At 57.4% G+C, this 26,691-nt stretch overlaps 1 protein-coding gene across 1 annotated transcript in view; it reads left to right on the forward strand.

Annotated features, from left to right (window-relative positions):
- Positions 1–4,718: 4,718 nt before the first annotated feature.
- The window catches only part of KCNC1 (potassium voltage-gated channel subfamily C member 1), a 42,103-nt gene continuing 20,130 nt past the window's right edge, over positions 4,719–26,691 (forward strand). Inside the window, exon 1 of the mRNA XM_060017336.1 lies at positions 4,719–5,288. Coding sequence (XP_059873319.1) covers positions 4,719–5,288 — 570 coding nt within the window. The remainder of the gene's footprint in view (positions 5,289–26,691) is intronic.

Here is a 26,691-nt window from a genome sequence, read left to right on the forward strand (position 1 = left end):
CTCTGTGCCCCGGTTAGGTTAGTTTCCAGATGTGGCCACAAGATGGCACCCCAACCCACCAGGAATGTGAAGGCTCTGGGCCTGGGACAGAGCATATGGCATGGGCCAACCTGGACCAAGGCCTGGGGCTTGGACTTAAGCCAGTTCCAGAGCCTAGCAGGACCAGATCTAAGGCCTGCAAATGCCAGGTGTGAGAACATAGGCCAAACTTGGCTTCAGGACTCCCTTCACCTTTTTCTTGTCTATACCCAGCCCCAGCTCGTCCTCCAGCCCCTCTCATCAGCCCCCTCCTCCAGCCTGAACAAGAGAAATTACAGAGCTGAAGTGTTATGATATAGGGCTTATGATTTTGCATATCCATCGATAAAGAAACTGACGTATAGAGAAATGGAATAACTTGCCCAAGGTCATAGGTTGTCAATGGTGGAGCTGGGATTTGAATACAGGTACCTCGGTTCCAGAGGTTTTGCTCTTGACCACCGAATAACACCACCCCACTGGTAGTTCACTGCACCCTGCGCTGCTCCCCACCCCTCAACAGCCAGTGATCCCGAAGGGCCTCTGGCACGGGGCCACAGCTTTCCTCTGCCAGGGAGGGGGCACATGGCTGTGAATAAGGGGGATTGCTCACAAGTGGAAAGGGGTGAGGTCCTCAGCTGGGCTGAGGGTCTGTGGTTAGTGGTTGCTGGTAAGAAGCTAAGGCTCAGTTCAGCGATTCTCCCTCCCTACCCCATTTCTTTGGGGCTTTTTCCCTTTTTTTTTCTATGTTGCCCTCTTGATTTTTCTAGGCTTTCTGCAAATGCCAGCCTTCTTACAGTGTGAAGGGGAAGTGAGAGAAGGGACTTTTGTGTCCCTGCTTAGGATAGAGAAGGGGGAGAGCCTTTGAGGCCTGGGGTGTCATCAAGGATGAAGGTGAGAATCCTAAAGTGGGACAGCGTGGAGCACCTCATGGGCAGCTACCCTCTCCCACCCGGAAGGCTCCTCTCTCTGAGCCTTCTCTGCTTGCCTCGTAGGGGATTTTAGGTGCGATAGATACACTTGCACGCTCCCCCTCCCTCCAACCCTGGCCTGCCTCTTTTACTAGCCCTTCAGGGCCAGGCCTGACCAGGGCCCCTAATAGCCCAGCTTTACCCCTTCTAGGAGCCCTCGGCCTCTCTCTGCCTCTCCCTCTGCTTCTCCCCACCATCTGGGGCATGCTTCAGTTCCCCGTTATGGCTCACCATGGGGTAGTGGCCTGAGTGGGCCCGACACTGACTCCCCGAGAAACCCTGGGTAAGTCTCCCTTTGACTCAGCCTGGGTTGAGGGCTCCAGACTCCTATGGCCTCTGACACTAGGATGCTAGGATCCTAGCCTCTCTCCTGGCCTTTCTCAAATCATCCAGCCCTTAATGAGGAGCTAGTGTATGCTGGGCACCGTGGAGGAAGCAAGCAAGCAGGAGACTTGGAGGACCTGATAGTCCTTTTTTACAGGGAAATGAAATAAGCTATAGTGAAGGTTAGGGAGCTGTACTCTGATCCATGTGGTCCTGCAGGAGAGGGAAGAGGTGGAACCCTGGGCCCCTATGGTTGGCAGAATCGCAGAGGGCTTCCTGGGTAGAAGAGGGACTAGACAACTGGTTGGAAGGAAGGGAAGGTTTGGCGAGGCCTCTGTCTTGTCTCTCCTCATCTTGATTTCTCCCAGGTGTGTGTGTGTGTGTGTGTGTGTGTGTGTGTGTGTGTGTGTGTGTGTGAGGGGACTCCATTTCTCTGTTTTATCACCTCCTTGGATTGAGGCAGAACTTTCTGAGAGAACTGTGTCCTGGGAATCTGAATTTGAGCCAAGCAGCTGCACTGGGTCTGGCTTCCTCATGGGTAGGGGACAGGGCTCACAATGGTCAGGGTGAGAGGGACACTGAAACGCACTCTCATCCCTGTTATTACTCCGAAATAATTGTATTGAAGGGGAAGAAGCCCCCATTTATAAGAAGAACACAGATCAATCTCTGGAGTGAGGAGGTACCATCCTGGCCCCAGACTCCAGCTCTCTCTTTGCCTCTGCCCATCTCTGCCCCTGTTTCTGCCATAACTCTGCCTCTCTGTCCTTCCCCTTGTCCTTCTCCCACCCCTCAGCTCTTGCTCTGCCCCTCGCCCCTCTCCAAACCTCTCCATTCCTCCAAACCTTTGCCCCAGCACACACAGATTTCGCTGGGCCAAGTGAGAAGAGAGATGTCTGCTGCACAGCTTCGTCCCCAGGCCCACAACCAGGTCTGTGGGTCAGTGTCGAGGGACAGCTGTCTGCGCAATTAGCAAGTGCCGACAGGTAAATAAGAGCCTCACGTCTTCTTAATTAAATAGCCCTTTGCCCAGGCAGCCTTGTGTTCGATTGGGCTGGGCTGGATCAATAAGTCTCTTTCCAAGTGCGGCCACCCCTGGAGCTGGGCCTGACCTCCCCAGCCTTGCCCAGACCCACCTGCCCACTTCCCTGACTGCCCGGAGCCCCTGGAGGGCAGGGTCTCTTGTGCCCCTGTGCCTGGGACAGAGCCTGGAACAAGTAAGGAGTGAAGGAGTGATTGCTCGATTGAGTAAACTGAGGCACCGCCAGCAAACGTGGTCCAGGAAGCCTCGGAGACCCAAACTGCAACTCCCACCCCAGGATCAACTGCGAAGCCAGGAATCACAGCAGGGGTCTGCTCCTATCCAGCCCCCAGACACAGCGTCAGCTTCCCATCCAGGGCAGCTGAAGCCCTACGGAGAAAGGGGGGCTGTCAACGTTCACGACCACTAGAGGCAGTTGCTTCTTCTGACCTCTAAGGACAGAATGCCCTTTTCACAAGGGATCCTCACCTAAGGATCCTGGGCTAGTGTGGGAGGATCAGTGAGCTGCCATCAGGATGGCAGAGCGTGTGACACTCATGGGAGACTAGAGTCAGCCTGGAGTTAAGAAGGGCCCAGGGTCAGAAAAGGGTCGAAAGGGGTTAATAGGGGTCCAAGATTATTGGGTTTTTAGTAGAGGGCTTAGAGGACAACACAACCTAGTACAGGTGTGTGCTGTGTATAGGGGAGCGCAGGGTGTGTTATTTTGGAATCCATGCAAGAGGGTACCTAGGGAAGCGTCATGGGGGCTCCAGGTTCCCTGCAAGGGTCGGTATTGAACAGCTGCTTGGAGCGGTCAATACTGGTGCGGGTCGAGGTTTCTCTGATAGCGGTCAGGGCCGTCTTGTTTCACTAGGGAATCAGACAGTCCCTAGTTTGGAAAGACAGGGGCGGGTACCGACGCCCTTCTCACCTCGGTCTGACCCTGGGGCGCGGGTTGAGACGTCTCCCGGAGCCCCCGCCCACTGAGTGGCGCTCCCCGGGGGCGGAGCGTCGGCGGGTCCCCCGGAGGCGCAGGATCGGTGCCGGGCTGGCGCCCCCAGCGCCGGGGTTGAGGGAGGCCGGGCTCCGCGCGGGGCTGGGAGGGGGGCGCGGAATCAGGGCTTTTTAGGACCCAGCGCGGCACCTCCCTCCGGGGGCGAGTGCGGCTGCGCGCGCCGTGTGCCAGTGTCCGGAGAGCGGCGGGCTGGACGCGGACCGCGCGAGCGAGCAAGCGAGCCAGCTAGCCGAGCAGCAGCCCCGGCAGCAGCGGCGTCGCGGCGGCGGCGGCCGCTCCGCGCCTCGCCTCCCCGGCCTCACCAGCCTTGCCTCGCCGCGCCCGGACCCGCCACCCCCGCCTCCCCGGTCCGACCGCCGCGGCCCCCTCGCCTCGGCCGGCACAGCCAACAGCCTGCCACAAGCAGGGCGCAGAGGCACCGGAGTCAGTGCCCGCCGGCCCCGCAGACGGAGCCCAGCCCGGAGAACCCTTTCCCGGCTCCGCGGAGCTCCGCAACAGTCCCGGAGCTGTCCCTTCAGCACCGCCGCCGGAGTCGAGTCGGAGCGCAGCCCAGCGGAGAGCCCCAGGTCCAGCCGGAGCGCACCGAGCGCAGCGCTCCGCAGCAGGAGCACGGAGCAGCAACCCTGGTGCCCCTGCCCAGGGGGCCCGCCATCTCCTCCGAGAGGCGGGGAGAAGGAGCGAGGAGGGCGGGCGGGCGGGCGCGCCCGCCGCCGGCGGGGAGCAGGCAGCCAGGCAAGGAGAGGGAGGGGGCCGGAGTCCGCCCTGCGCAGCCGGTCCACGCAGGGAGGAAGGCAGCGGGCATCCATCTCCCCCACGCCGAGAGCGCGCTGCGGCGACCACCTCACAGCAGAGCGCGAATTTCCAGATTCCTTCTCCTCCCCTCCCCTCCCCCTTCCAGGGGCTGGTCTTTGACCGGCCCTGGAAGCAGCTGACCTTCCCCCCAAAAGCTTTGTGTCGATTTCTCCATTTTCCCGCTGAGATGGGGACGGGAGCCCGGCCCCCCCACCCTCTTTTCCCTCCTCCTGGGGCTCGCCGCTGAGCGCCGCCGCCCCCTTCCTCCCTTCCTCCTCCCTCTCTCCCTCCCTTCTTTCCTCCTCTGCCTCCTCCGCAGCCGGACCAGCTCCCTCCCACATCTGGCGCCTAGAGACCCTGGGGATCCCGCGCACACGCCCTTGGACCAGCACCCGACAGAAAGCGCCCTGAGGGGCTTGAGTCGCTCTGGGGGTAGCCAGAGCCGAGGTCCTCTGTCCCCCCGACGGCTGGGGGGAGGGGGGAGGAGGTCGCGCGCCCCCCTCCCCGGCGCCAACTCCCCCTGGCGGCCGCTCCCATGGGTGTCGCTGGGCCGCGCCATGCCTAAGGAGGCGCCGCGATGGGCCAAGGGGACGAAAGCGAGCGCATCGTGATCAACGTGGGCGGCACGCGCCACCAGACGTACCGCTCGACGCTGCGCACGCTGCCCGGCACGCGGCTCGCCTGGCTGGCAGAGCCCGACGCCCACAGCCACTTCGATTATGACCCGCGCGCCGACGAGTTCTTTTTCGACCGCCACCCGGGCGTCTTCGCGCACATCCTGAACTACTACCGCACTGGCAAACTGCACTGCCCTGCCGACGTGTGCGGGCCACTCTACGAGGAGGAGCTGGCCTTCTGGGGCATCGACGAGACCGACGTGGAGCCCTGCTGCTGGATGACGTACCGCCAGCACCGCGACGCCGAGGAGGCGCTGGACAGCTTCGGCGGCGCGCCCCTGGACAACAGCGCCGACGACGCGGACGCCGACGGCCCCGGCGACTCAGGCGACGGCGAGGACGAGTTGGAGATGACCAAGCGCCTGGCACTCAGCGACTCCCCGGACGGCCGGCCCGGCGGCTTCTGGCGCCGCTGGCAGCCGCGCATCTGGGCGCTCTTCGAGGACCCCTACTCATCCCGCTACGCGCGGGTAAGTGACAACCTACCCATCTGAAGAGCGGGGCGGGGAAGTCAAGGTCCTCTGCCTCCCGAGGGCAGGGGTGGATTCGAAAACTGGTGCCTAGGGAGTCAGAAGTGAAAGGGGGGTGTTTGTGCGCGCGTGTAAGCGACAGAGTGACTCTCCTGAAGGGTGACTAGCTTTGTACATATGTAAAGTCTGTGTCTGTATTACAAATTTAATGTGTATGGGTGAGTATGAATGGGTGTGTTTGTGTGTATGAGTAGATTGTGTGTGTATATTTATGTAAGTGTGGCGGTGTATATTTGGGTGGGTAAGGTATGTAGTGGGAATGAGTGAGCATGTGTGTATGTTTGAGTGTGCAGGAGTGCCTGTGTGTGCATATTTGCGTCTCTGCAGGTGTACAGGGTGAAAGTGTGAACTGTCCTTTAGATGTTGGTGTGGGCAGGGAAGCTAGAGCCCTTCCTCTTTCCCAGCTAAGGGCCACCTGGAACCAGCCAGGGCCCACAGAAGAGGGCTTGAGACCTGGTCTGCTGCCTGAGAGAGACCACCCCTCCCCAGGGAGCAGCTTCAGGCCATGGGGAGATGGCCAAGGGGGAACGTTTATGGCTAATTAATTGGTAGCTAGTTGGGGAGGGGGCTGTGATCCCTCTGAGATCTGCTCCTGGGAACAGAGCCTGACCTTCTGCCTTGTCAAAGGAGAGGGTGCTTGCGGGGGCCACTGGGCTTCTGCCTATGCTTCCTCTCGGACCTGCTGGGGCAGAGAAGAGGTCTACGGGGGGATCTGCGAGGACAAGTTTTGTGAGAGGTGGGTGTGTCTTCATCAGCCACTCCCCTTTAGTGACAGCAGCTTGTTGCCAGGGAGAAAGGGCACCCTGCTGCCGACCTTGGCCCCTCAGATGGCCTCTCTGACCACTTTCCTCAACTATAAAATGGGAGAGGGGGTCTGGTAAATTCTAAGGGTCCTTGCTGCTTTAACTGAGCCCCAAAGGGAGACACCAGTAGCAGCCATCTACGCTGGAAGCCATCTACGCTGGAAGACACGTCTTGCTTTTGCTGGGCTCTGTTCTCAGAGGCCTGAACCAAGGCTGTGGCATGAGGGGAGGGGTCAGAGTTGGGATTTAAAGCAGAGCCTCTCCCCCGTGTGTGAGCTACCCACCAACCCCCTACCAGTCCAAACACTGCCTCTGCTGCCCCACTCTCCTCCACTGCTCCACATCCCATGCCTCCTGCCCCCGGGAGCCCAGGGATGGAGGTTCGGGCAGGGGAGGGGGCAGGAGTGTCTGCCCAGCTGACTCCAGTGGGCAAAGGGGACTGGAGGGTGGGCACTGAAGTGTCCATGGCAGAGAAAGGCTGTGTGTAGGCACAGGCCTGGTGGATGTGTTACTGAGATAAAACACTCAATGTTTTAGCATCTGAGGGAGGGGGCAGCAGGTCTTATATATTAAACCTTAGCTCAGATGTGCATGTGTGTGTGTTTGGGGGAGCACAGTAATAGGGAGGGAGTTAAACCCCCTGTTTTGAGGACCCTGCCCAAGGTCACCTGGGGAGTTAGAGGCCAAGCAGGATTGGAACCCAAATCTCCTGGGACCCCATCCTCCATCGCGCTGGCCCCCAGCTCCCTGCCATCTCCAGAGTGGACTGAGACGCTCGGGGGTCTCCCCTCCCCTCCCCTCTCCTGACAGAGGCCACCAGAGCCAGGGGATTATGTAACTGGAGGCTATGGCTGAGCTGTGGGGAGGGGCAGGAGGAAGGGGACTGGGAGGTTGAACTGGCACATGTGGGGCGGGGGGGCATGCGGGGCAGAGGCCTGGGTTAGAGCAGCTGCCCATTCAGCCTGCATTTGACCTCGGACAGCATCTCACCGTGACCACCACCCCTTTGGCCCCAGAAGCAGAGTAGGCCCAACTTCCATAGGGTCCTCTCAGCTTTCGGGCTCCCCAGCAAGAGGCTGGGTCCCCCCACCCCTCTCCTTGGGCTCAGCTTTAGGGCTCTGGCCTGTGCCCCTGAGCTTCAGGATAGGCAGGGGTCACGTGGGGCACGTTCCAGCCCTCTGACCTGTCCCTCTCCTCCCACTGGCCGTTCCTCTGCTTTGGGGTGGCCGTCGCCCCATGCAGATAAATGGGTTGGATAAATGGGGCCTTGTTGGTGTACAAAACCTTACAGAAAAGTCCTGGCTCTCTCCAGTGTCCACTGAAGAGCAGATTCTGAGGGAGAAGCTGGGCAGTAGGTTGGGGGGTGGAGGTGGGTTGGAAAGTGTCGTCCCACAGCCTATCTGTGCCACCTTCCTTCCCCCGTAGGCACACAGGGCTGTTCTAGCTCCCTTGGGTGACAGATGAGGACACCGGGGCCTGCCCAAGGGCATGCAGGAACTGAGGGCAGAGCCTGGATTAGAACCCAGGCTTCCCGCTGCACGCCCGGCTGGCCTAGCTGCATTGCGCTGCCTCTCTGCAGCGCATCTGCGCAGAGCCCAGCCGGCTGCCCGCCCGCCCTGCCCCCTCCATCGCTGCTCCGCCACTGCCGTCACCTTTGTTTACCCCTCCCCACGCGGCCCCCAAGCCGCCTCGGATTTGTGGGTGGGGATTTTAATGTTTATTCTGGATTCGAGACCGGAATCCTGTGTGTGACACTGTAGATGTGCATGAAAGAAAAGCTGTATGTGTGAGAATCTGTGTAAGAGAGATTCTGTGTGGGCGTGAGAGGTTCTTCATGCGTGTGAGAAAGACCGTATGAGTGAGACTCTGGGAGTGTGTGTGTGTGTTTGTGTGTGTGTGTTGAGACTATGTGAGAGAGATTCCGTGAGTCTCTGTATCAGAGAAATTCTGTGTGAATGTGAGGGAGACAGATTCTGTGTGTTTTGAGAGATGGACTTCGTGTGTGAGAATGAGACTGCGTGGGAGAGAGTGCGTATATGAGAGAGAGAGACTGTATGTGTAAGAGAGATGCTGTGTGTGTGTTTGTGTGAGAGGGAGAGAGAGAGATTCTCGGAGTGTGTAAGAGACTTGAGGCGAGTGTATTTCTGTGTGTGGCAGGCATGACACTGTGAGGCCTTGCATGTGAGGCTGTGTGCACGAGCCCATCTGTGTGTGAGGCTGTGTGGGGTGAGGGCCCAATGTGTGACAGGGACCGTGTGTAGTGAGGGGTGTGTGAGACGGAAGCTGTGTGTGAGAACCTGGTGTCAGTGTGGCTGTGTGTGCTCGTATGTGAGAAGGCCCTGCATCGCCTGGGTGTGTGTGCCTTGAGGAAGACGAAACTCCAGACCAGCCTCCTGCCTGCTGCCTCCATCTCCTGGGACTCCTGAGCTGCCTTAGGGAGCGGTTTTGCACCCCATTCCCCATCCTCAGTGCAAATACTGCTCTAGCTCAGGTCAGTTGTTGGTGCACAGGCCAGGCAGTGAGGCCACCCCTCTGCAGGCCTTAGCGGTGGCCCTGGGAGATAGGGGCTACTTGGCTGGGGTGGAAGGTCCCATCTGAGCGCTTCGGGAGTGACTGTACTAGCTGGAGCCGCGGGTTCCCTGGCCCCTCTCTCCTCAGGTTTCCTGGGCCCCCAGCCCAAGGGGGTAAGGGGTGAGGAGGTGAGCCGGGACAGGATAGCCCAGCTTGTCTTCTGGGGTGAGGGGTGCTGTCCCAGACACAGAAGCAAAGGATGATGATGACGCTTTGCGGCAAGGGCTTGAAGGGGCTTCCTGGGACTATGCGAGGGAGAACTACCCCCAGGGGAGGTGGCACTGGGACCAGCTTTGAGGGGCAAGTAGGAATTAGCCAGGCGAGGGCAGGGAACGGCAGTGCTACACGCAAAGCTGTGGAGATACGGGAGCAGGCAGGGCTGTGCTGGGGCAGCCCCGGCTTGAAACCTGCCCTCCTGTCTTCCCCGGGGACCAGCACGGGTCTGAGGCTCTTGGCTTTTATCTATGATTTTCATGTTGTCATCAGGAACATTGTTGTGTCAGGTCACACACCACCAATGGCAGTCCCTGCGCTGCAGGCCAGAGAGTATCTTGTGTGTGTGTGTGTGTGTGTGTGTGTGTGTTGATATCTGTCCCCCAAAGTCCCTTGACTTTCTAATGACAAAGAAGAGGCAATGGCCGCACGCTTGGGAAGCCCCTCCTCTACTACCCCATTGCTCAGCTCTCCTCTGATGCCAGGTCTCCGTCTCTCTGCCTTGTCCTCACCTTTTTGGGACTGATGTAGTCCTCTCCCTCCTCAAATCCCTGGGAAGGAATCTCACCCAGAAGCTGGGATGCAGAGCCCAGCCAGAGACTTCTGGGTGTCCCTTGGGTCCCGTCTGACACTGGGCTCTTGGCCTGGCTTGGCGTACAGAGGGAATGGGGACAGAGAAGCTATCAGGAACTTCCTAAGCATCTTGTCCCCCACCTCAGAGCCCACTCCCCCAGGTCAGGGCCCCACCTGGAGTCATGGTAACACGTGAAGGAGACGCATGAGCAGTGGAGAAGGGCTGGGTGTGTTCCCCTCCTGCCACCCCAAGTGCTCCCCACCACAGTGTGTCCCCCATTCAGTGTTTTTCTCCTTCCCACGATGCTTTCACAGGTGTCCTCGTGTCTTTGAATGGTACTCCAGCCCCCCACCAGCTCCCCTCCCAGTAATGAAAATCACAAACCAAGTGTCTTCTAGTCAGAATCTTTCAGCCTCTTCGCCTCTAAAATGGGCATAATGATAGAACGTGTTCCGGAGGGTTGATGGCAAGAGTAACTGAGTTATCTGCATCTTGGCGCAGTGCCCCAAGCCGCAGGGCCTGGCATGCAGTAAGAGGTCAATAAACGTTGGCTGCTGTTATTACTCCTTTTGGTTGGATTATCCTTTTACTTCATGACTCTCTCTAGACTCCATCCTTTGCCCTCTGTCTCCATGTCCACTGTCCTGGTTCCAGCCACCACTGTGTCCCTCAGGCCCACCTCTCCTGCAGCTTCCTGACTGCTCTCCCAGCTCCAGCCCCTGGGCCTTCCATTTCATCCTCCACTTGGCAACCACAGAGGGCTCTTCAATTCACAGATCTGTCAGCTCACCTCCTTACCTGCTTAAAACCCTTTGGTGCTTCCCCGGCCCATAATGTAGCCCTCAGGCCCTGCCTGCCTCTCTAGGCTCCTCTGGCCTGGCTCTCTCCATCACTCACTGAGCTCCAGTCATCCTGGCCTCTTTTCAGCTTCTTGCACATGCCGGGTCTCCCAGCCTCAGGGCCTGCAGCACTCTTTCCTCCTGGTTTGCCCCTCTTTATCCTTGACATCCCACCTCAAACATCAGTTCCCTGGCAATGCCTTCCTGGACCCCACAGGCTGGGTCCAGAACCAGAGTCCTTCCCTTCAGAGAAGTGATCTAGTTTGTAATAAAATGTTCATTAGCAGCCTTGCTTGGTCCAGTTTGTCTTCCACTCCGGAGTCTAAGCTTCTTACATACTCAGTATAATAGGAGGTATTATTATGACACATGAGGAGGTTGAGGCCCATCCACCTCAACTGGATGAGGAGTGCTTTATCCAAGGTCACATGTGAACACGTTGCTTGGGGACTGGTTCAGAAACCCATGTCTCTAACTCCTGGCTCCGTGGCTGGGAACCCCATCCACCTTATGACACCTCAGGGAGTGTCTGGAGTCTGGTTCTCTGGGGGCAGGAATCTGTGCTCCCTAACTCTGGGCGTGCTGACATCTGCCAGAGCTTTGGAGGAGATTGGCTTGAGCCTCCCAGAGAGGGAGGCGTGTTTCCTCAGAGGTGGGGGAGGGGGGCTGGTGGGGGCTCTTTCCAGGGCCCATTGCCTGGACCAGGGATCTCGGGGCCGCCCAGTGCAGCTGAACATAGTTATATGGCTATTCTGAGCAGTCTCATGACCAGTGTATTTGCTCTGGACCAAAAGGTCAAGCTGCTGTCTCCCATCAGCCCCCGGGCCAGCCTGGCCACACCCCTGGCCTGAGCGTCCCATCCCTGGGTGCAGGCTCCAGGGAAAGGGGGGCCTGAGAGGCTCCAGGGACAGTTAGATGCCTGATCCTAGTTCAGGGGAACCACTTGTGTGGGAGGGACCACCTTTCACATGCACAGGACTGTTGGGTACTCCCAGGCCACCTCTAGCCACTGCCCTCGTCCGGTGGAGGAGGAAGAGGCTCAGAGCGGGGAAGACACTTGCCTAAGACCACACAGCCCATCAGCGAGGCTTGAACTCACACCCCAAGCCTCTTGGCCCAGGACCTGGCCGTTTGCATTTCTTTGGGCTCTGTTTTAAAAGAATATCAAATCCTACCTGGGCACACTGTTCTCCTTACTTACACCTCTGATTTCCTCCCTTGAGTGAGGGAGAATCTGCAGTTACCTGCCCTCCCACCTCCCTTCCCCACTCCCCTCCCAGGGCCCAGTACAGCTGGTCAAGACCTCCCTCAGCCATTCAACCCAGACTTGGTCCAAATCCTGTTATCATCCCCCAAGCAGGATTTTCCAGAAGCCCCTTCCTTTCATGAGTCACAGTACTAATGGCCGCTGTTTACTGAAGCACTTACTATGTGTCAGACAGCCTTAAGGGTTTGATGTACATGTTCTCATTTAATTCTCATACAAACTCCCATGGAACTGTATCATTATTATCACACCAATGCCACAGATGAGGCTGCTGAGGCTCAGAGAGGTTAAGTAACGTTTCCAAGGTCACTCAGCTCACGAGTGGTGGAGCGGCATTCAACTGTGGGTCTGCCTGACCCCGGAGTTCTGTCCATAACCACTGGTCAGTACTGCCTCCTGTCACTGTTGCAGGGATGCTGGGGTGTGTGGCTTACTGTGGCTCAGACTCGGCTTTCCTTCTGGGTCCCGTCCTCCCTCACCAAACACTCTTTCCCAAAAACCTGTCTGGGAATCCTGCTCAGAGAGTTCTAGCCCCTGAACCATGGCAGGTGAGGGTCCAGCCTGGTGGGGTAAGAGGGTGCTCTGGGAGCCCCCAAGAAGAGGGTTTTCGGAAGGGGCCTCTACTGCCCCCACCAGCCGTGCAGGCAAACAGCAGGGGGCTCGGGAGGCTCAGAAGTTAACAGGCAAGAGGTGACGTATGGTGAGCATGCTGGCTCCTCAGCTCGGCATTCAAGGCCTTCTGCTCTGGAAGCCGGCCGTGCGTCCCGCTGCTCCCTTCTGCCGGGCTCCCCGCTGGCCTCCTCATCTTCAGCCCTCATTCCAGCCTCTAGCTTTTGGCTCATCCATTCCCTCAGCGTCCTTTCTAGTTTTTGCTGAACATGGAAGCCCATCCCCCGAGGTCCCTAAGGCTTGGCCTGGCTGCTCCTGCCCTCACTGACCTCCTCTGGGAGTGAGGGGTCTGGGTTGGACAGGAAGTCCCCAGGCTTGCATGATTCCAGCTGGCGGTCAGTGGGTCAGCTCTGGGGGCCTGTGGCTGGGGACAGGCAGGCCCTCAGGCTTAGCACCCACCCAGGGACATGGAGAGATGAGGCCACAGACAAGACCCCAGTCGTAGGTATCAGGCAACTACACCAGAGCAAGATCTGTACCCAGGCCATTAAGCCAACCAGGCTTCCGTAGGCAAGTTCCATCGCCCCTTCAGGCTGCAGTTCCTCTCCCTGTGAAAGACAGAGGACCTTCTAAATGACCACCAAGTCCCTTCTCCAGTCTGACACTCCAGGAGTTTAAGAATTCCAGGCTTCAGCTTCCCGGAGGCACTGTGGGAGCCAGGTTAGGCCTTCCCTATTTCTCCTTCCACATCCTCTCCAGGGCGCATGCGAGCTCTCCCGGTACCAAGTGGGCAGGAGCCCAGGGATGGGGGTCTCAGAAGCTTCCTCCGACATTCATTCAGGCCTGCTCTCATTCCTTCATTTAAGGCATAGTAAGCCCGTCCTGCCGGGGGTCGCCACGGACGCGGGGCCCCTGTGAGCCATCAGGCGTGTAGACTCATCCAGCCCTCTCGTGGCACAGCCCCGGGGGTGCCACCTCTTTCCAGTGTGCTTGCTCAGGCCCAGGGGGTGGCACCTGCCGCCCTCTTCTCCAGGCCCTTCTCTTGGCTGGCTGCCCTCCAGGAGCTGCAGAAAGGTGCACTCAGAGACGAGAGGCTATGCCAGGCAGTAGGGGCTGGAGCAGAGTGTGGGGTCCAGCTCCACTGGTGTAGGGGCGCTGCAGAGAGGGGGGCAGTGAGCTGTTGCTGTGCTGGATGGGCCGGGGCTGGGGTAGGGGTGTTTGTAATAGTTGCTATGGGGGCTGCAGGGGTGTTTGCTGGAGGACTCCCACCCATGGGTGACTCTCAGTTTACCTCGGATGCTTCAAAAGGTCAGGCTCCTGGGCTCTGTCCCTGGAGAATTTGACTCTTAGATCTGGGAGGAGGTGGTCAGGATGCTTACTCCACTCCCCGGAGAAGCTGCTACTCAGAGGGGGAGGACCTGCCGTGGGGTCTGGGACGTGGGGGCTCTTGCTACTCAGTGTGGTCCTCTGACCAACAGCATCCCCGTCACCTGGGCACTTGTTAGAAATGAAGAGTTTCAGGCCCCGGGCCCCCACCCCCAGATCTACTGATTCAGAATCTGCATTTTAACAAGATCCCCAGATGAATCATACGCACATCAGATTCTGAGAAGTGCTGAGGCAGGAAACGGTTCCCAGTGGAGGGGAAGTATCAGGACACGGGCCTGGATGGGCGCGTGCGGGCTGACAGAGCTTCACGGGTCAAGACATTGATCTTTCCTCAGGCCCAAGACATTGACATCAGGGCGATGTGCCTGGGGGGGTGATGCCCCAGCTCAGTAAATGACAGCCGCATCCATCTGGGTGCTCAGACCAAAAACCTCGACACCGTCCTTGATTCCGCTCTTTTTCTCACGCATCAGCAAATCCTGTGGTCTCCCAGACCCACATCACCTCCACTGCTACCTTCCTGGCTGAAGCCGCCATCTTCTCTCCCCTGGATCACTGTGAACCGTCCCCCCTGCTTCTGCCCTTGCCCACGCCTTCTGCACAGGGTAGCCAGGGCCCTCCTGGTAAAACACTCGTCAGATCTGGCCACCGCTGGGCTCTGCTCGTTCTGACTTCTGGTCTCACGGGGGGAGAAGCCCCGGTCCCTGCGAGGGTTATAAGGCTCCGCACGAGCTGCCCGCACCCCACCTCCCCCCCCTGCTCTCCTGCCGCTCTCCTACTCAGCTCGTCTGGCCTCCTTGGTTTTCCGCCGGCACCGTGCTTCTGCTTCTGCCTCAGGACCTGTCCTCTTGCCCTGCTTTCCACCTGGAGCCTTTCCCCTCACTATTTTCTCCCTCGCCTCCTTCAGGCCTGGACTCTGATGTCTTCCTCTCGGACTGCACCCTTGCATTCCCTTCCCGCATTTTGTGCTTTCCCGTTTTCTCCTTGGCGTTTAACACCATCGAACCATATTCTACTCACTTACCTTGTTTATTGTCTCTTTCCCTCACTAGAATATAAGCTCCAAGAGGGCAGGGACTTCTGTCTCTTTTACCCGTTGTTCTGTGCTTGGCACCTAGAACAGGGCCGGGCACATAGCGGATGCTAAATACGTAATCACTGAGAGAATGGATAAGGAGGCCAGAGTTCAAGGCCTAGGTCAGACATCGGCATGACGCCTTTGAGCCTGTTCCTGGCTGTCCTACCCTTCTTTGCCTCACCTGGGAACACAATTCCTCCATCCCCCCAAGCCTGGAGCAGTGATGGAGAGGCAGAGGCTGAGGCAGTGATAGGAGAGCTGTAGTGCTCTCATCAGGACGTGGGGGGCAAACCGCAGTCAGGGCAGTGTCCCACTTGCTGCTGTCACCACCCAGGGCCAGATGAGGCTCTTCACGTCCTGGCCCTTCCATCTCTCCAAACTCCTGCTTCACTCTGCATCGACCCAACCACTACCCACAACCAGAGCTCAGAGGCTGAGAAACTATTTCCGAAAACCAGGACGCACAGCTCTTAGGATGGTGACGTTGCAGGGACACCGAGTTCCCAGGTACACTTGGTCCAGCCTAATGCCCACGTCTGACTTCCCTTGGGACTCTGTTTCTCCTGAAGGCCAGCCAGGTTCTTTTCCTCCCTCTCCCTCTCCCTCCCCAACTCCTTCTCCGTCCACCTCCTTCCCTCCCCTTTCCCCTATCATTGTTCCCTTTCCTCTGTCAGCTGTGTTTGTGGGAAGTTCTAGGCATTAGTTAGTGGTTTTCAATATAGACTCTTCCCCTCAAAGGCCTAGGATGCTTTTTGTCCCAAATCCCCCTGCTTAAAGCCTCAGTCATGTGCTCAGTAGAAAGTGCATGAGCTTCAGCGCCGGTCCCCACTTCCTGGCTACCTGATGTTGGCAACATGCCCTGGAGCCCCATTATCTCCTAAGAGTATGTATGGCCTCTCGAGCCAGGAGGCCTGCATTGGAATCCCGGCCCCACTTCCACTTCCCAGCTGTGTGACCTTGGACAAGTTCCCTAACCTGTCTGTGCCTCAAGAGAGGGATATTAATAGCACCTGACTCACAGGGAAGTTGGGAGGATTGAATGTGTTAAGCACTTAGCCCAGAACCCGAACCATAAGTGCTTAATTATCGTGGGTTCCATTATTGTCTTTTTAACAGCGCTTGGCTTTAGAAGAGCCAAGCCCTCACCTGTTCACCACCTGCTTCCTTTCTTCAGCAACTGACTCTCCCTTCAAATACCTCTCTAGGGATCCCCTCACCTACTTGGCCCCGGGGGCCACTTCTTCCAGAATCTGTCTCCCAGGGACCAGATTTCAGTGGTCATCCTGGAAGGCAGGCCTGGGTTCTCTCTTGGTCCTGCCACGAGTCTGCTGTGTGTCATGGGCGGGTCATAGCCCTCTTCAGAGGGCTCAGTCACCCCATCTGTTGTCTTGGGCCACTCGGCCTCCCTCACCAGGTGTCAGGGGAATGAGAGCGATGGATGATGGAACTTCCACCTGCGGGGGGAGGAGGGAGGGCCATTGACATCAGGCTCTGATCGGGAGCCAAGCCCGGGGACCTGAGATGCTGACAAGTGTGCCCGTGTGGTGGGGCTGGTGGACAAGAGCCATGCATCACAGCTCAGGGCGCTGAAATGTCTCCTCTTTACAGGGGATGCTCAGGCACAGGCAGCAGTGGCAGCGGGGGCCAGGCAGACCCCAGGAGCCTGGGGGCTAAGGCCTGGGGCTCCTGCTGGCGCCACTGGACAGTAGCCGTTCTGAGGCTGGGCTGCCCCGCCAGACCAACGCCAGGCTGGGTGGGGATAAGCTAATGGTAGCTGGGGCAGCCCCACACAGCTGAGCTCAGGGGGCCTCAGGAGCCAGCCTCACTGGGCCCAGGCTCTGATGCTGCTTCGGACTGGGCCACAGCAGCCAGAGGAAACTCACTCAAGCCTGTGCAGGGCCTCGGACGCCCCTTCCACCCTGGCTCAACTCAGACCCTTCCCCTGCCAGCCTGGCGACCCTATTCCTGCTCTACTTTGGCTCCTGCCTGTGAGCCCCTGGCCCACTGCCTGTGATGCGCCCGCCCACCACTTCCTTCCTTCCCCATCCACAGTGCAGGAAGGGACTGCTCTCCCTATACCCCTACTATCCACATAAAGACAGTCTATGTAGTTCCCCTGTCAGGGGCTGCTGTTAGCCCTCATTCATTCATTTCACAAATATTTATTGAGCACCTACTTACTAGGTTGCTGGCACTGCTCTAGAAGCTGGCAGTAGAGCAAAGAATGAAACAGTCAAAAATCCCTGTCCTCAAGAAACTTACATTCTCACGCAGGGAGAATAAAAAGAAACAAATGGATACATGGACTATACCCTGTGTCAGATGGTGAGGACAGCTTTGGAGATAGAAAGTGGAGGGAAGACACAGGAAGTGCCGGAGGTGGCAACTTAACTCATGTGGCAGGGAAAGCCTCCCTGAGCAGGTGACATTTCAGCAAAGAATTGCAGGCGGAGAGGGAAGGAGACATGTGGCATCTGGCGAGCAGGGCGAGCAGGACATACAAAAGTCCTGAGCGGGCGTGTGCCTGGGGCTCGAGCACAGAGGGAAGCCAGCGTCCTGGGCTGGGCTCGGAGAGCCAGGCAACGGCGGGAGGTCAGAAAGAGCAGAGCTCCCCACAGCCCCCTCGGGCCCCCGACAGTGGGCACCGCCTGTGTGTACCCTCCCAGCTCTCAGCCGCGCTCACGCCTGCACTGCCGTCCCCTCCCCTCTCATGGCCACAGGGGCTGCACAGTCTGGACCTCCAGGGAGCCGGGCCTCAGGGAAGGGCTCCTGCCTCACCACAATCCAGGGCCTCCGTCCTCCTCTTCCTAAAGGCCAGCTGTGCCCAGGGGGAGACGCTGGGGCCACACAGGGCTGCCACCAGGCTGGGGTGAGCTGCTCTCTGAGGGGGTGTGGGGCTGGAGGGAGACTGGAGGGGGCCAGTGGTGAGGGGCCCTTCCAGGCAAGGGTCCTGTCGGCACTTTCCGGTGGCAGAGCCCTCGCTCCGGGTGCGCCGAGAGACATGGTTAGTGTGGTGGTGACGGGCCAGACTGGAGCCAGACTGCGGGGCTCCGACTGCCAGGGTCCAAACCTGGCTCCGCCGGCCGTGAGCCCTGTGACCTCGTAGGCCTCGGCCACCTCGGCTGCAAAGGGTGCTCTGCAGACGCTGGCCTCACCCGCCCGGGGGGTTCTGAGAACGGGGACCTGACGGCTCTGAAGACGGTCGCCGTAACGGTGGGGGGAGGCTTCGGTGGTTCCCCGGGGCCCTTCTCTGCCCATGCGGGTGGTAGAGCGGGGAAGTGGGACTCCCTTGGGCCTTGTCACCAGGGCAGGACTGAACGTATGTCAGACCAAGCCTCCCGCCAGAGCCACCATCTTAGCACTTAATGTTTTATGTTCAACCTCAGGGGCTCTCTGAGCCGCTGAGAGGAACACGGTCACCCGCTGGGTCACCTGGAGGCAGCCAGCGCCCTGGGCCGAGGGCAGGGCTCTTGGAAGCGCATGTGGCTGTCATCTGCTAAGGGCCAGCCCCGGGGCAGTGTGTTTCTCCTCGTGTTGCCATGGACGCTCCTAACTTGGCCCCTGACCAGCCCACACCCCTGGAGCATGGCCCTTGTCCTTCTGGGTCTTAGCACCCTCATCTACAACGCGTACATAAGGGCATCACCTGCTTCTCAGGGATGCTGGGAGAATCCACTCAGACCAGAGGCAGAAGGGTAGTTTGTGAGAGAGAAAATATGGTTCAGAACAAGGCTGTATGTGGGAGGAGACCAGATCCCAAGGGCAGGGGGAACGTGAGGAGGGGACAGGGTAGAGGCGAGAGCACATGGCCAGGCCAGGGTTTTGGTGCCCCTGCCTCAGGGTGGGCTCGGGCAGGTGGCATCTGGCTGAGCCATTTCCTCCTGTGAAATGGGGAAGAGTCCCAGAGGGGCAGAGCCCCAGCACAGAGCCTAGTACGTGGGAGGCACTTAGCAGGTGTTGGAGCTGACTGCCTGGGGCACATCAAACCTGGTCCTGGGTTCAGATTCCCCAGGGGAGCTGATATAAGGAGGTCCTGGATGAGCCACAGAGACAGGGAGGCAGGCCGTGGAAGCCTCGTCCGGTAGCCCCATAACGTCAGGGGCACGAGCCGCTGTCACCAATGATATATTTAGTGACACAAAGATCAGAAATGCCAGCTGCTGGCTTCCCTTCTAGGCGGCAGGAATCGTGTCTCCCGAGGCCTGGGGGTCACCGAGAAGATATTTTTTCCCTGACGGGCAGTCTGGGGATCTGAGTAAACGCCTTGGAGTAAGAAATCACTGTGGTTTGTACTGACGTGATGCGTCTTTCCGCTTTCATGGCTCTACGCAGACCCTGCTGTGCTAGCCTAGGAGATCCCACCCGTCCTGTCTTTGCAGACTGCCCAGCCCTGGCCTCCAGGCACACCAGCCGTTCCCCCAGGATATGCCCTAGTTCCCCTGCCTCCTGCCTCGGCTTATTCTGTCCGCTCCACCAAGAATGCCCTTTCTTCCACCTCTGCATGGCTAAGTTGGAGCCGTCCTTCAAGGGCAGCTTGGAACAGGCTTCCCCTCTGGAGCCTTTCCCGATTCCCCTCCTGAACAGCTGCTCTCCCAGAGGACTTTTCCTGCCCTTGACCCCGCTACCCTATTGGGGTGACATGTCTCCCCAACCCAGCTGCAGCTTCCTAGAGGACAAGGACCACCTTAAGAAATGATAGTGCCTGTTACATAATATGGAATCAATAAATCTTTGCTAAAACAATGTACCTCACAACAGCCCTGTGAGGTAGAAGGATTAGATATTATCCCTGCTTTATTGAGGAAGGGAAACATGGCCAGGTCTTCTTGGGGAAAGTAAGAAGGTAAGCTAGAGCAGTGCTCGTGTTCCTTCCTGTGCTTTTATGTTTAGGTTCCGTGGTCAAGAATGAGGTAGTTGGATGGACAGATGGGTGATGGACAAGTGGATGAAAGAATGGATAAAATGATGGGTGCGTGGGTGGATACGGATGAATGGATGGGAGGAAGGATGTATGAAGGGATACCCAGCTGGGTGGGTAGCTTGGCGGATGGGTGAACAAATGGATGGATGTGAGGGTAGATGGATAAATTTCTAGTCTCTTGGCTTCAAGGAAGGAGGGGAAGTCCTACCTGTCACTAAATGAAAACATCCTAGAGGACGGGGTTTGGAAGCTGAGGACTTCAGGGTGGAAGGCAGGATGGAGCCACCCAGCCCATGTGTGGGTTTGCTGGATGTGAGGATGGTTTGTGGAGTGAGGGAGCTGAGAGCTGGGGGCAGGGACTGACCTGAGGGACTGGCTCAATCTCAAAGGTGAGAGGCTCTGATGGAGCAGACCCAGGACAGGCTGGAGAGAAGTTACAGGCAGAGCCATGTGACAAGGAGGAGTTTTCCAGACAACCTGCGGCCACTGGAGGGCAGGCAGTGAGTGGGGGATTGGCCTCTGAACCCCAGGCCGCACTGAGCATAGCTGTGATTTCAGTCTGTTCCGGGGTGGGGAGGCCACTGTTCCTCCTCAGGTCCCCAGCCTTGGCAAGCAAGCCCCCCGATGGCTCTGGCAGGACGTGCTCAGCCCCCTGGCTGAGGAGGGGCCCCTCCTGAGGCCCTGGACGGCCCTTGCTCAGGTATACTAGGTCCACGATCACCCAACTGCTTTTTTGCATCAATTCCCAAACTCTAGACGTGAGCTCCAAGACTTTCGTTCTAATTGCCTAGCAAGGGCCAGTCAAGGGCCCACAGACACAGGGGGCCAAGAGTTGAGCCTGGCAGGGCCTAGTGGCTTAGCTGGGAGCTAGCTGGGAGCAGACTCTTCCAGCTGGAGCTAAGGCTCTCCCTTTGCACAAGGCACAGTGCTGAGCACTCCAGGCCCCCTCCCCAAGCCCCGCTCTAGTGTTCCCCAGCAGCGGGCTGCACCCCACCCCCATCCACCATGCACGCGCGCGCGCGCGTGCGCGCGCACACACACACACACACACACACACACACACACACACACACACACACACACACAGGCCCCCGGCGATCTCCCTGGGAAACCAGGTCCTGATGAGAGTGCCTGGTGCGCTGCTAACCGCTCATTACAGTCACAGCTGCAGCTAAGTATAGTTCCAGTACACACAAGACCAAGACAACAATGGAGGGAGAGTCTATCCATAAAACAGCTCTGCATGCAAACACACAAACATCTGCACACGCACGCTCCCCACACTGATGCACACTGATGGCCTCGGACACTCAGGAACCCAAAATGGCACCAACACGAAGTTTCATTCATTCACTCAGGCATTCATTCAATCAGCGTTTGTTGAGGGGCCAGGAGAGTGGTTAAGAGCGTGTGTTCTGGAGTCACACAAAGCTGGGTTTCGGTTTCTAACTCCATCACCTCCCAGATGTGTGGCCAGGGCCCAGAGCTGCCACCCTGAGCCAGCCTAGCACAGCGGCCCAGCACAGTGAACGGTACCTGGTCCAGCCACAGCCCCTGAGTCCCTGAGCCTGCTCAGGCCACAGGCCCCGTCCTGGCTTGGGCAGACACAGGAGTCACGCAGCCCCAGTCAGAACCCTGGCTGGGCTGTTGGGCAGGCTGGGGCCTCTGGGCTGGCACTAGACAGGGCTCCGTCCGCCCGCGAGAAGGGGCTGGAATTCCATCCAGCCTGGGTAGGAAACGGGCTTCAGGACTTGAAGGCTCTGTCACTGTTCCTTGCCTTTGAATAGGCCGGCAGCTAACCTGCCTGGGCCCTCTCCTCCCATCGCACCGCCTCAAAAAGAGAGTGACATTTCCTGGTGCTTTTTTAAGCCTGGGCTGGCTGGGCCAGGCCCGGGAGTGGGGTGGGGAGGGGGCGGGCAGCGCTGGGAGTCACACAGCCCGAGTCTCTCCTCACCTTGAGTGATCGCAAGGCGCTGGGAATAGACGTGGCCTCATCTCCTGCCATGTGCCCCAGATTCCAGATTCCGCACTCCAGGGCCCACGTGCGGGTTTTGAATTCCACATTCCCACGCCAGTTCTGTCCCCTAGGCAGGACTCGGGCTGTTGAATTCCACAACGAGAGCCTTTAGCTGGCAGCCTGCTGGGAGGGGAGGCCATGTCTGGCCCTCTCTGGAAAGGAACTTCGTGCCCTTGTGCCCACTCTCCCCATCCACGTTCACGGCCTGTGGGGATGCAGGTCTTTGTGCCCACTGATAAGAGATGAACGTGATTGTGCCTGCTGCCTGTGTGGACATGAGTCTGCCGTCAATGGGTGTACCCACTGCCAGTGTAGACCTGAATCTGCGCTCAGTCACTGCCCATTGCCAGTGTAACACACAACCTCTGTGAGGAAGGAGCCGATGAGAGCACAGCTGAATGATTAGCGACTGCATCTGTGGCCAGGTTAGTCATAGATGCATGGAGAGAGATTATCCTTTTCCCAGGGTGGCCACACATCTGCTGTAAGTGTGGCCAGTGCTGGTGTAAACACGGGTCTGAAATCAACAGTTGTGCGCATCGCAGGGTAGAGGCAGATGTGGTATCGGTGAGTCAGTGTGCACTGCTTGTGTGCACTGCCCGTGCAGGCGAGGGAAAGTAGACATCGGAGGAGGGGTCGCTTCCTAAGGAGGCTGCGGGAGTAAACTTTGTGGTACCCATCATGTAGGTGGATGGGTTGAGACAAGCAGACACACAGGATGGGCAGCTGTGTTCTTGCTTAGCTGTGCTCCTGGTTCCCGGGGAAGGGGCCCCTCTTCCCCGACTAATGGGGAGGGGTATGGCTGAGCGAGAAGGCGGGGCCGGTCCTGGTCCTCAGATCCAGCCACCTCATGGACCTTACATGCTAAGGGCGGAGAGAGACAAACAACAGAGATGAAAATAAGAAAATTGGATGGTGTGACGTGCCAGCGTCGTCCAACTGGATACTTAGAATGGGTGAATGTTACTGTGTAGGTTGTATATAAAAGGTATATGTATATTGTATATAAGTTATACCTCCGTAAAGCTGTGGAAAAGTTAGTGTTCACAGATGGTACGTGCCTAATGGGGGAAAGCAGAGGAAGGAAAATCCAGTTAGTGCGGGGCGCTGGCTGAGATTTTAGAAGGGTCAGAGTGGGCCTCGTGAGACGGCGAGGGAATGAGCCATGAGGATGCGGGGAAGGGGGCTCTGGGCAGAGGGAACAGGCGGTGTGAGGGCCCTAAGGCGGGCATGTGTCTGATGTGTTTAAGGATCATGTTTGAGGAGGCGGTGTGGCTGGAACATGCGAAGGGGGACAGTGATAGGAGAGGAGCTCGGAGGGGAATGGAGGACCTGATCACGTGGGGACCTGCAGGGCGTTGCGAGGACCTTGGCTTTTCCTCCGAGAGAAATGGGGACCCAGTGCAGGGTTTTGAGGAGAGAAATGGCACGACCAGATTTACATTTTGAAAGGATCACCTGGCTGCTGTGTTGAAAACAGTCCTAGAGCACCAGGAATATTGGAAGCCGAGAGACCAGTTAAGATGCTCTTAGCAAAAAAAAAAAAAAAAAAAAAAGATGCTCTTAGCGTAATCTAGGGGGAGCTGATGATGCCTGGGACGGGGTGGTAATAGTGGTGCTGGGAAGTGGTCAGATTCTGGATTTATCTCAATCTGAGCCAAGAGGATTTCCTTATAATTAACTGTGAGGTGTGACAGAAAGAGCAGTGTCAAGGATGACTCCAGAGTTTTTGGCAAGAATGTCTGGGAGGATAGGGTTGCCATCTCATGTGATGGAGAAAGCTGCCGGCGGTGGAGGTGGTACAGGCGCTCAGCTGACGTGCTGAGTCGGAGAGGCGGCTAGTAGACCTCCACCACAGAGACGCGAGGGAGCTGGAGGATGGAGTCCTGAGTTCAGGAGAAGTGCTGGGCTGCAGATAAATACTTGGGAGTGTGCAGTCAATGGTGTTTGAATAGGTGGTAGTATTTAAGCCTTCAGACTGGGTCAATCGATAAGGGAATGAGTATAGATGGAGAAGAGGCCCAAGGACTGCACTCTGGGGCACCCCAAGAGTTAGAGGCTGGGGACAAGATGGCACAGGACATCAAGAAGGAACAGCCAGTGAGGTGGGAGGAAAATCAAGAGACTGCAGGGTCCTAGAAAGTGTAAAAAAAGGAGGGAGTGATCAGCTGTCTCAGATGCTGCTGATGGTCAAGGAACGTGAGGACCGGGAATTTTTCCCATACTTTCTGCCTAGAATGCTCTTCCTTGCACCTTGCCTTTCCCTAGTGATTTTTACCCATCTTTCCAACCTCCGTACACTTGTCACTTCCTCGTGGGAGCCACTCCAACCCCAATACTTGTTAAAGGCCCATCGAATGCCGTGTGCATTCCCCTCAAAGGCCTTGTCCCTCATACAGGTACGTATTTGCTTGTCTGGTTATCTGAGAAATGTCAGTCTCCCCTGCTAGGAGCTGTGGCTGTTTTTGCTCATTCTGTACCCAGTGCCCAGCACAGGCCTGGGATAAGGCATAAATCTTTGTTGGAGGGAGCACATGTGGGCAGTTAGCTGTGGTCCCACCTGGGTTGTGTCCACTGCCCTCCCTGATCTCTTCATCTTGGGGTCATCTTTTTCTTCCTCTCCCCCCAACACACACACACACGCGCGCGCACACACACACACACACACACATATATAAACACACACATGCACACCAAAAGGGGAGTCGGGACCCTTGACTCGATGCTAAAACTTAAGTGGGCACTGGGGGGAAATTTCCCAGTGGATTCCTAGTGGACACTTCATGGAGCTTGGAGCCTCAGTTTTCTCATCTGCCAACTGGGGGCAATCAAAGCTGTCTGGCTGATGGCTCAGCTGGTGTGTGTGTGTGTGTGTGTGTGTGTGTGTGTGTGTGTGTGTGTGTGTGTGTGTGTGTGTGTGTGTGTGTGTGTGTGTGTGGACATGAAAGAGATTTGTAAGTGGAAGCCCTGGAGTGTGCTGGTTTTAGAGTCAGAGAGACCTGGTTTCAAATTCTGCTTATCACTTCCGAACTGTGTGGGGTTTGGGTTTTTTTTGCACACGTCTTAACCACGCTGAACCTCAGTTTTCTCATCTGCAAAATGGAGTTAATGACACTTCCCTTGGGGAGGTTTTTAAAGATAAATGAGATCATGTTTGCAACAGTCGTCATTATTACTTTATAGCAGAGGTCAGTGAGGCTCAATGGAGACAAATATTCCCGCTGCTGAGGTGGCTGTGAGCATTGAAAAGGGCAAAGTGCGCCATCCATGTGGCCACGCACAGCGAGTGCTTAACAAAACCAGGCTCTGAAACAGCCCGGGGAGCTGGCCCAAGAAAAGGAGTGTGGACGGAAGCTGGCGGAAGCCTGGTGCACAGGAGGGATGGCTCAGGGTGGGTCCCGAGGCCCATCTGCAGGTGTGGGCAGGGCCGTCAGAGGGAGAAAGGGGAGCAGGTGTGTCCTGGTGACCCCAGGGGGCAGAACTGGGATCACTGGGAGAAAGAGGCAGGGAGGTTGTCTTAAACATGAAAGAAATGCATGTCTGGAGTGCTGTCCAAAGACAGAATGTGGCCTCGGGAGCTCCCCATCGCTGGCGGTCACCTGAAGAGACGTCTGCTCAGGGTTACTCCAGAGGGGATTATTGAACTGCCCCCGCCTTCCTACTTACTTCCTCATCTGGGAGTCTCAGTCGCGTATTTCTTATTCCAATCTGTGGCACAAAGATGTTTGAGGCCCATGAGATACACATACAACAGAATCCTTAGAAATAAAGAAGAAGATAAAAGAAAAAATAAGACTCGTATAATGAAGAGAAGAAATAGTGATACCCCAAACCCAGGTAAATGATTGGTCTGGAACTGAGCATTAAATTTAGCTGAGCTCCCTAGCAGTCAGAGCGAAAGAGGAAATATGAAGGGTTCCGTAAGTCATCGTTTACCATAGAAAAGTAGACAAGCATGTCAGGAAACAGTTGACACAGTTCGAAGTCCTAAACTAGAAGAGGAATTTCCTGTGTGGAATACTGGTATTTCTCCGAGTTTCAGATGCTAATGGGAGAGGGTGTTCACTATCTATTTTCCAGAAGGGAGTCTCAGGTCACAGGAGTGGGTGGGAAGTTGGTTCCTGATGGCCCCTCCTGGGACCCTGACACCCAGCCTTCCTGGCCTGTGGGACCACAGGAGCGCGCTGGAACAGCGCAGCCCCACTCTTCTAAGGCACCCAGCCTTGTGGCTGGCTAAAGTCGAAACGAAGCTGGAGCAGGCGTGTCCATCTCACGGGGCACAGCCAAGCCGACCTGCACTGTGGACATCCTGCCTGGCTGCCTAAGGGGCCTGGGGGAGGCCTGAAATGCAGGGCTTTGCAGTAGGACCGATCCTGCCACTGAGAACCTCTGAGACCTTGGGCAAGAATCTTCTCTTCTCTAAACCTCAGGCTCGTCTGAAAAGCAGTGGTAACAGCAGAACTTACCGCCCTGGGCTGGTGTGAAGTTTAAATGAGGCGATGCACAGAGAGCCCAGGAAGCAGGGCTGCTCGAGACCAGGCAGCTCCTGTTATCAGCCTCCCTCTTGTCACTGGAGTAAGGCCGAAAGCCCGGAGCTCATCGCGTGACCTTGGGTGTCCTTTCCCGTCAAGCCTCATTTCCTCCCAGCCCGAAGGCCGGGGGTCACGTGGAAGACCCCATGGAAGTGGGCTCCATGTTACGTCACCCTCGCCCTGGGCAGCGTGGCCCTCGCCAGCTGGAGGCTGCGGTGCGGGGTCTGGGACACAATCCCACCTAGGGCCGCGGCCCCGGGAAACAGACTCTGCGGGCTGTGCTGTTGGCTCTCACGAGGCTGTCATTTGCTCCTGGTTTGCTGTTTGCAGGCAAGTGGTCACAACAGGAGCAGAAAAAATTAGGGGAAAAAACCCTGAGGTTAGACACATTTCTCCCTTTAACTGTTGCGGCTGCCCCTTGTAGTCACTCTCCTACCCCCAACGATTTGGGTGGAAAAAACCCCAAAATGCTGTGTTTGGATTTCTGCGGAGGGAAGCCTTGGCCCAGCTCCTGGAATACCAGTGAGCAA

Source organism: Delphinus delphis, chromosome 8 (genome assembly GCF_949987515.2).
Source record: "Delphinus delphis chromosome 8, mDelDel1.2, whole genome shotgun sequence".
Classification (NCBI taxonomy): Eukaryota; Metazoa; Chordata; class Mammalia; order Artiodactyla; family Delphinidae; genus Delphinus; species Delphinus delphis.